Source organism: Wolffia australiana, chromosome 1, assembly GCF_029677425.1.
Source record: "Wolffia australiana isolate 7733 chromosome 1, ASM2967742v1".
Taxonomy (NCBI): Eukaryota; Viridiplantae; Streptophyta; class Magnoliopsida; order Alismatales; family Araceae; genus Wolffia; species Wolffia australiana.
The window spans coordinates 18,940,162-18,949,711 of NC_135835.1; the positions used below are offsets into that span (position 1 = coordinate 18,940,162).

A 9,550-nucleotide genomic window follows, 5' to 3' on the forward strand; every position below is an offset into this window, starting at 1 on the left:
GGTTATTGAAAACCTCAACAACCTCTACAAGGCAGTTCAGCAATTATACCTGAAGGATTTATTAGTTTTCCCTATGCAAAAGAATGCTAATCATTCTTGATCCAAAGAAAAGGGATATGTTTAAATTATAAATTAGTCAACGCAGAGAGAAGACTGTCAATTTTAAATTTAAAATACTAAATGGGATCCACCTTCAGCCTAGTGTAACTTTGATAGTCTCCTTCAGATTCCCACTTCCCCCCTCAAGTCAAGAATTAGAAGATCGCGTCCAGGTCCGCACATAGAACGGTATTCGATTAATGCCGATCCCTTTCTAGTTTTGAATTTGTTTCCTCGAATGTTTCTCAAATCTGCGATTGTCTTGGCCTGAGTAGAACCCGCTTCAATAAAAGATTCTTCATGTTGATATCCATCCAACGGCTTGGGTCATGTTAACCCTAATCTGATTAGATTTCAATGTAAAATCTACTACTCTCCTTGAACTGCGGAGTTTCTTGCCGCGATCTTCGAGCACAATGTTCTAGGCCTTTTGTGTCAAGATTGGGAGCATAACATTGTTGGTTTCTCAGGACTGGAAGAATAACTCAGAACCAGAAATAATCTTTGTACGCACAGTGGGAAAATCTCTGGACCGGTTATTCGGCATTCTTTTGCTTGGATTATCGCGCATTCTTTTGATCTCTTTCAAGAACATTTCGTGAACATTTCCTATTCTGGGAAAGGAAATGGGAGAAGACGAGAATTCTTCGAATGGGTTGAAGAGAACTGTGTTCGTCACGGTGGGAACTACGAGCTTCGATGCTCTTGTTCGTGCTGTGGACACGGATGAAGTGAAGGAGGAACTTTGGAGGAAGGGTTACAGTGAAATGCTCATCCAGCTTGGCCGGGGAACTTACATTCCCTCAAAAGTAAGAGAAAAAATTCTAAATTTCTTATACATTTATTATATATTCTTTTCTGTTGTCTCCAGCTCCATTATATGATGCCCATCAAGTCTCAGAATAATAATAATTCAAGTTCAATTGATTTTCTCCTGCCATCAAGTCTCTTTAAGATAGCATCTGTTGTTCTACTTGACGAGTTTTCTCTGATGTTTTTGCACCCATAATATCATCCTGTTGAGGATTTTTTCCAACTATTTCGCTCGGAATCTCTGTGAAAAATGTGATTGAAATTTTATAAACAGTGTTCTCACATATGCATGTCCATAATTAGTTTCGTCTGAAAACTGGGATGATATAAATACCAGTGCTATAAATACCTCTTTTCATACAATTTCTTGTCTGTCATCAGTGTGATTCCTGTAGAAGTTGGGATATCAATTATACATAGTGTTCTCGCAAATTCATTTTAAGAATTTAAATTTCATGTAGCTGTCTGCTTTTTAGTTAATTGGAATGGTAGTCTTAATGAAGGTTGAATATTTTACACTATCTTTTTGTTCATAACGGAGGCACCAAATTGCCATTCCCTGACAAATGGGACGTCAACTTTATAAAAGTGTTCGTGCAAATGCATTTCGAGAATTCTTTTTGTGAAAATTGAGACGCAATAATGAGCAGACCGTTTTTCTCCATAGGGAATGTTAGGGTCTTCATAAAGCCAAAATATTTACGTCTTGTTGGTCACCAATTCCTGTAAAAAATGGGAACAATTTGTTAAGATTATTCTTGCAAATTCATCCCGAGAATTTTGTTTTTCTGAAAATGAACACGTCAAAAGGGAACATTATAGTCTTCTTGAAGCCTAAATTTGCTTTTTTGTTACAAAAAAATGTAAAAAAGTGCTGCCCAAATTTCTTTATCTTTGTGCTACGCAGTTTTCCAAGGGGGAGGATGGGCCACTTTCAGTGGATTACTTCACCTTTTCCCCCACAATTGCTGACTACCTAAAATCGGCAGCGCTAGTTATCAGCCACGCAGGTATAGACAAAAATAGAAACATGAAATCTAATAAGGGGACGTTAATGCACATGAGATGCATTTTGTGTTTCCTGTCATAAAAAATCTAATGCATTCATTTTTTTTTTCTGACGACACTAAAAATGGGAAAGAACTCCTACGGGTTTTTATGTTGTGTCCTGAAGTTTTTCGCATCATCAAAACTCCTGTACATTTTGCATCAAAAAATGCCATCTGTCTAGAGTTTCATGAACTGTCTATTGTATCGATGACAAAGTCATCATTGTCACAGTTATTCATTCAAGCCGAACATGGATGATAAGGGCCGGGTTCATCATCATTCCGAGGACAAATTTGGAGGATAACAATGGGTGGATGATGTCAACTATTTATTGGCATTGTCATCAAATCGTCGATGATGATCGCGATTGTCCACTTCTGATCCATGGATGACGATGTCGATGACAATGGCAGTGACGATCAAAATGACGACGACGATGATAACGATGATGAAGTCGATAATTATGAGAAATATGAATTAATCATCATCTGTGGACCCAATCTCCATCCATGAAAAACAAATACTGTAAAGAAACTCCACTTGATTTTGAATCAGATCCTTTTTTAAACGATGATAAAAATCGATATGATTTTTGCGAATTGCGCAGGGTCAGGCAGTATATTTGAGACTCTGCGGTTGGGGAAACCGCTCATGGTGGTGGTGAACAAGGGGCTGATGGATAACCACCAGTCTGAACTGGCAGCTGAGCTGGCAGCCAGGAAGCACCTCTTCTGTGCCTGCCCTCAGACCCTTGCTCGGGCCCTTCGAGCCATGGACACCGAGGCCATCGAGCCATACTTCCCTGGCGATGCCCGTCCCGCTGCCGTCCACATCACCAACTTCCTTGGATTTTCCGTTGACTAAGCTTGAACTTATGTGTATTAAAATATGGATAAAGTCAGGTTGCATTATGTCCAATGTGCAGAACTTTCTTTGTTGTATACTTGAAGAAAGGGCTTTCCAAAATATTGCTGGTGATTTCTACCGTTGTGATTTCTACAAACATTGGATAAGTTAAAATGCATTTGCAAATGGGTTGACAAAAGCTCATGAGATAGTTATGGCAATTTTATGATAGTAATGCGTGTTTTATTGGGATTTACACCAATGTGATAAAATAATTTTTTTTAAAGTAGGAATGAGTGTAATCATGTTTATTGTTCTTCATGTAATATCCTAACATAAAAGTTTACATAATTTAGGGGCTTAAAAATATAAAGTACACAATATAGCATGAAATATCCAAGATAGGACAGCGCATGATAATTCCTTATTGTGTGAATATGCAATATACAAGCATGCATATGATACGATCCTGTACATTGAATACAAGAGGAGACAAAAGAGGGGAAGTCAGCATGGGACACAGAACAAGGAGGTGGCCAACATGGGCTCGGATTAGGAACATAAGATCATCACGTAACATGTGATATCTTACAAATAAGTGGGCTATGATCAGAACATTAATAAAGGTTGGGAGATAAACCCACTAAGGAATCAGTACTCCATGGAAGAGTTGAGGAAATTTATTATAAAATGTATGATAAAATTTATGAAAAAATTGCAAATGTATGATAAAATTTACTAAGTTTATACATAATTAGATTTGGATGGATAAATATTATTTAAAAATATTTCTTAACTAAGGATATGTAAAATTTAATGGACACTACTTTAGTAGATGAGAAAATTACTGAAAGATATTCACAATTCAAAATCAAGTCATAGTTCCTAAATTCCAAAATGTCCTCTAGAGGAGGGTCATTTTTTTTCAAGCTGACAATGATGGTCCTTCCAAAACATTGCCTGCAAAAAGGCACCTTATTTATGCCAATGAAATAGGAAGAACATATCTTTCACTTCTCCCCTGAAGTACATCCTAGTCGACTTAGTGGTCCCTAGAAGAATCCATTGATTCTAGGAACACAGGCTACACCTCAAGACGACAAGAGGCTCGTACGCTACATGCACCGAGCCACCCCTTCTAAATGTACGCTTACCCACCTCAAAGAAGTTGCTCCTCTGGGAAAATGGTTGTGCACGCTTACCCAAATTCCCATATCTTCATTGCCAGACATGGTGGTGGCGTGGACGCCAACGCATCGACACCGGACGCGCCGCCACCGTCAACCGAAGTCAACGTCTCCGCTACGGACCCTCCGCCACAGTCAACCAAAGTCAACGCCTCCGCCATAGACACGCCGCAACCGTCGTCGGACAAATTCAACATACCGGCGTTACGCACGTCTCCACGCACGCACGCTCCTTCACGCATCATGACACGTCACCAACGACAGATCAACAACTGCCCCTTGGCGTGACACGAAGCACGTCCTTTGTCTTTAATTTCTCGTCTTTAATTTCTCATCATTAAGTTGTGTTTTCTCTTTCCTCCAAGGCCTATATGTATAGGCCATTATTTCAAGAAACAATTAGGCAAGTAATTTCAAGAATTGAGTTTCAACTTACTCTTCTTGGAGCACTTGCCCCAACCCTAGCCTCCCTATCTCTGCCTCTGTTCTCCGTCACCGCTACCGCCTCCGTCGCCGTCGCGCGCCGCCGGCTACCGTCGACTCCGTCGCCGTCGCGCGCCGCCGGCTACCGTCGACTCCGTCGCCGTCGCGCGCCGCCGGCTACCGTCGACTCCGTCGTCCTAGGCTGTCCCAGGCTGCCGCCCAAGGCAGCCCCAGGTCGCCTGCCCACAGTCGCCCTAGGCTGCCCCAAGCTGCCCGCCAAGGGCCGCCCTAGGCCAACCTAGGCCGCCCGCCCGGGCCGCCCAAGGCCACCCCCAGGCCATCCGCCCAGGGCCACCCCAGGCCGCCCACCCAGGGTTGCCCAAGGCCGCCCGCCCAGGGCCATCCAAAACCGCCCCCAGGCTGTCCGCCCAGGGCCGCCCTAGGCCGCCCGCCCAGGACCGCCCAAGGCCGCCCTAGACCGCCCGCCTAGGGCCACCCTAGGCCGCACCAGGCCGCCCGTCCAGGGCCGCCCTAGGCCGCTCTCCCAGGGCCGCCCTTGGTCGCTCATCCAGGGCCGCCCCAAGCCACCTGCCCAAAGCCGCCCTAGGCCGTCCACCCTAAGGTCGCCCGTGCACGCCGCGCGCCCGTCACCCGCGCTTCCGAACGCCCTCCAAGCCTCTTACCGCGGCGGATACCGTTTAGGTTTCGGGGCACTTTCCCAAACCCCGCAAGGGGGCGACTCCCCCCTTGACCCCTTGCCAACTGACCGCGCAGTTGGATCCGCGACATCCTGTCGAAGCGCACATCAATCGTCCCGCCAACGATGCCCCACGCCCAAGCACTCCGTCCACTAAAGCGCGGAACGTCTCATTGCCAGGGCCACTCAATGCTCGGAACGTCCAGATCTTTTCGTCCAGTGGGCCATACAACGCCCGGATCGCCTAGTCTCATCACGACCAGAATTCCCCGCAGCCTCATCACGTACTCCGATGCCGAGGTACGCCTGAACTCTTTGGTGTCGACGTGTTCTCCGTCTAGTATTCCACGAGAAGTCTCCACCGCCATCAGATTTGATTTGATTTGAATTTTCCTACAATCCTCTTCGAGAGTTTCTTTCGTGACATGAATTCGTGTATTGAATTTGGTGCTTCGGCATCGTCGCGGTGGGTGAAGACAGTACTCCCGCCCTCGACGAGGATCGGAGCTGCACCACCACTATTTCATCAGTTTTAAACTCCGAATTCGATCGTGTGGATTTTTGTGGTCTGTTTTATCCAACCCATCCAAACCTGTCCCGCATTTCCCCCGTCTTATCCAATCCATCCACACAGTCGCCCCTCTCTCTAGCTGTCCTACATCACATGGGATGACATCAAATTAAGTCATGAAACATGTGATTTTATACTTAATTATGACTCATTTTATACTTAAGTAGGGTTTGATTATGTCATTGTTTTTTTAAATTTAAGAAACAAAATTATACATAACTTATACTAAACACTGGTAAATTTATTAAGAAGTGATGCTTATACGTCGTCTCCATAGGGCACACAAATTTTGGATTGAAAGTTCTTTTCATGGTAATTAAATCTGGGTGAGAGGAGGTGCATATAATTATGGGTTAGTAAAATGAGGTAAATGGTGAGGTGAGAAGGTGGTTATAACTATTTAGTTATACTTTGATGAGTATTAACAAGAGTCACAAATCATATGACATGAAGGAACAAGCATAGAGGATCAAGATGGATGAAATAGAGAAGGGGGGGTGATGATGGATATAGAAGATGAATGACAGAAGTAGGTGATGAAATGGTTGAATTAGGATTTATGATTATTTGGAGATGAGACCAAAATGTGGGATAAAGATGACAGTACGAAAGATAGTGGTCATGGCAAAATGGTATGGAATGAATGTGGATCTATCCTAATAGATGTTTTGGAGATAAATTAATGGAATGCCTTACCATAGATCCTTATGTTCCTCAAAGACCAAGCATCTCTTATTCTCTATATAATTTTTCCAAGTACTCATGGAGCTAAGGAAAACTAGATGGATCTTTAGAACCTCTCTTTTTCAATCAAACTCTCAAAAGAGGATGGAAAATCAAAGATGTTTTTACAAAGATTGGGGTCATCTTATAGATCCAAAATATGGATGGATAAAAGAGAAAGACAACGCTGCACTTACAATTTCAGTTATATCAGTATTCTTGACAGTCAGATATAAAACCATGATGTTGGATAATTCCTAATTGTTGATTTAATCTAATTATTTCTCTCTCCTCAGCCTCATTGCCACCATCACATTGGGTATATAGTTTCTGTCTCAAAGTATCTAATTTTTTTCCAATGATTGGTGGATGTTTTTACTTTTCCTCCATGATTGATGGCTTACGACGTCCCATGCATCCCTGCGCAAAAAAAAAGAAAAAAAACATTAAATACTTGGTTTGACATCCTGATGCGTCTGCACTTCCCATGTCTAAGAGTTTTTTGATTTATTCCACTCACATGTTAACACAGATGTGCCACATTTACACATGTGTACCACCTGTGCGCATGGTGATGTTATTTATGTGACACGTGAGCACGCGTCACAATAGCTGATCGTTGAAATCAATATATGATCATATAATTGACTTTTCATCGGTCAAACTGATTGCATCAATTATAACTAAAATATGCACTTTTCATTTGGTGGTGTCACCTTTGTGCATAGAAACTTAAGATTCCATCAGTAATGATTGTCAGTTATGGCACTGTGACTTGTCATGCCATAACTTTCCTTTTTAGAATGGTTAGCAGCAATATTGTTTTGAGAAGCGGTGAATGGTCGAATTTTAATGGATCACTTGGGGATACATTAGATGGAAAAAATTGAGCCTTAAAACCTAAATTAACTAATTCAGATGTTTTATACATGTCAAAAAATATAGCTAATATCTTTTCCAACTTTGGAAAAGTTATGTTTGTTAATTTAACATTAAAAAAATCAGTAAATGGTATTCTTTCTCAAGAATTTTTTCATTTCATAATATGATGTCAAACAATTCCTAAAACTAAAAAATTAAATGAACATTACAAAATTTTAAAATCATTTATGCTTTTTTATTGGCAAAAATACGGCTCTGGGTATGACCAACCAAAGGTTTGTGCTCGTAGACTGATCTAACTTTTCCCTACATGCCACCAAGGTTGACTATTTATAGGCATGGGGAGATCATAAATATCCCAATTACACATAGACCCCACTTTCCCATGCCCATGAAACAAAGGAAATAGATACAATAATGATATTATTACATGTTGCTTTTGAGATCTCATGTGTCATCAGCTTGTTTGTATCCCCCTGAGTTGGTGATGCATGGAGTAGGTGTTATGTTCACACTCATCAGGTATCATCTTGGATCTCCGCAAAGGGTACAACATCTAGGCATAATACCGTGCCTTTCATGCAATACGCCACTCAATAACGTCAAGCACAAGAGTCTTGTGTGTGTGGAGATCTGGCATGCCGAATCTCTTGATACGATGGCTGCCTTGGATCTCCCGGGGAGATCCAGCCAAGTAGTATAAAGGGAATGGGTGCGAGAGTGTACTACATAATTAGTGAGGGAATCATCTGTCTGATTTCCCTCTTGCAACTGGTGGCAAATACTAGTGATGCACGTGAGACACCACATAATGTCCTTCCATACACCCTAGAGATGCCATTGGGAGCATGAGCCTACAAGTAGCATATCGACTAAGAATAGTGAGTTTAGTTCTATGATGATACCTTGAAGGTTTCACTCCTCACAAAGGAGCAAGCCAACACGTATCACCATAGCCTTGGCTGATGTGTTAATTTGAACTCCATAGAAATGTGAGAAACCAAAAATAACACTCCCTCTGTGGTCTCAAAGGAGACCATCTTCACCGGTGGGGCCCCAATTCCCTTTGGATACAACATCCACATTGAGCTTGAGAAAACCCATTTATGGTAAGTTCCAATGGACAATCTATGGCCGGGTGTTGATGCAAGTCAAAGCAACCGGGATTCCCCAAGTACAGAGTGCATCACAAGTAGGTAGCGAGCGACCACCATTAGGTGGTACAAGGTGATGGGTTTGTAGTAGCCATTGCTTGACACACCTGATGACATTCTGTATGCTCATAGTGGATCCTGGAAAACAAGAAGCGTTTCCCCCGTTCTGTATCTCACATAGTAAGTATGGTATAGTAATGTATAGATAAGGGCTAATCTTAGAGTGCGTTGACGAGATAAAGATCTTATTAAAACACTATACTAGTTATAGTGTAGTATGAGAATGGAAAGTTAGATGCCTGTGGTGAGTAAATTGATGCCAACATTCCATAGAAATCACACAATGGAAGAAGAGGTGTTCCATAGTCTCAACAGGAGGATATATGGGACAACAATGGCAACACAAACTATTGGACTAACCAATATAGGTCACACGATCATGCGTATTTAGGCCACGGTGCATGAATCTCCAAAGGAAGAATGAGATGCAGGTGATAATCGCTAGGTGTTAAATTTGTGGACCCCAAGCCTACGTAGAAAATCTCTCTCGAAAGTTATTCCAAGAGGAACAAAAAGAGAAACTCCAAATTAGGCATGAGTATCCACATAGGACGGTTACAGGAGTCCCAATATCAGTGGCCATAGCCATTGGTAAGAAGTCTAATGGAAGTCCATGTTGCTCCCATAGAAGTTGCATGTTCCCACTTAGGAATTAGGCATATTCAATTGGAATAGATTGTGTAGAAAGTAGGGTGGCAAGCTAAGGCAGTATTTACAAGCCATGTATCGTACTGGGCACTAATTGTGACTTGGTCAATGAGCCATAGGTCATTGTGGATATTTCTAGCTAGTGGCATTGCCAAGTACGACAATGTTTGGGGCCTTTGATATCAGAATCTCTGCAGGCCCACTCATTGTACTTAACCCATGTAAAGCGCTGAAAGAGTGATGATATATATATGCCACGCAATAATCTTCTAGAGCATATCATGGATGTCTTGAGAGAGCCTAATCCCTAGAGGCCCCTCGTCCGCTGGTTTAATTTCTTCTAGAGCACATACTTTCTGCCAAAGAAACCCAATGATGGTTGTGGCATTTCTCTAAG

At 42.2% G+C, this 9,550-nt stretch overlaps 1 protein-coding gene across 2 annotated transcripts; it reads left to right on the forward strand.

Annotated features, from left to right (window-relative positions):
- Positions 1–207: 207 nt before the first annotated feature.
- LOC144709782 (glycosyltransferase family protein 28) lies at positions 208–2,950 on the forward strand. Of its 2 annotated transcripts, XM_078583437.1 has the most exons (4): positions 208–288; positions 570–908; positions 1,820–1,922; positions 2,570–2,950. In XM_078583437.1, the coding sequence occupies exons 2-4, from the start codon at positions 726–728 to the stop codon at positions 2,824–2,826; spliced, it is 543 nt and encodes a 180-aa protein (XP_078439563.1). In that variant the 5' UTR covers positions 208–288; positions 570–725; the 3' UTR covers positions 2,827–2,950. The 2 variants fall into 2 exon arrangements, with proteins under 2 accessions (XP_078439563.1, XP_078439555.1); XM_078583429.1 differs by having other exon boundaries at positions 220–908.
- Positions 2,951–9,550: the final 6,600 nt, after the last annotated feature.

Excerpts from the sequence above, each read along its gene's own strand:
- LOC144709782 (XM_078583437.1), top strand. The coding sequence starts at position 726 with ATGGGAGAAGACGAGAATTCTTCGAATGGGTTGAAGAGAACTGTGTTC. Across the intron at positions 909-1,819 it reads GAACTTACATTCCCTCAAAA|TTTTCCAAGGGGGAGGATGG; the intron begins GTAAGAGAAAAA and ends TGTGCTACGCAG. Across the intron at positions 1,923-2,569 it reads GCTAGTTATCAGCCACGCAG|GGTCAGGCAGTATATTTGAG; the intron begins GTATAGACAAAA and ends CGAATTGCGCAG.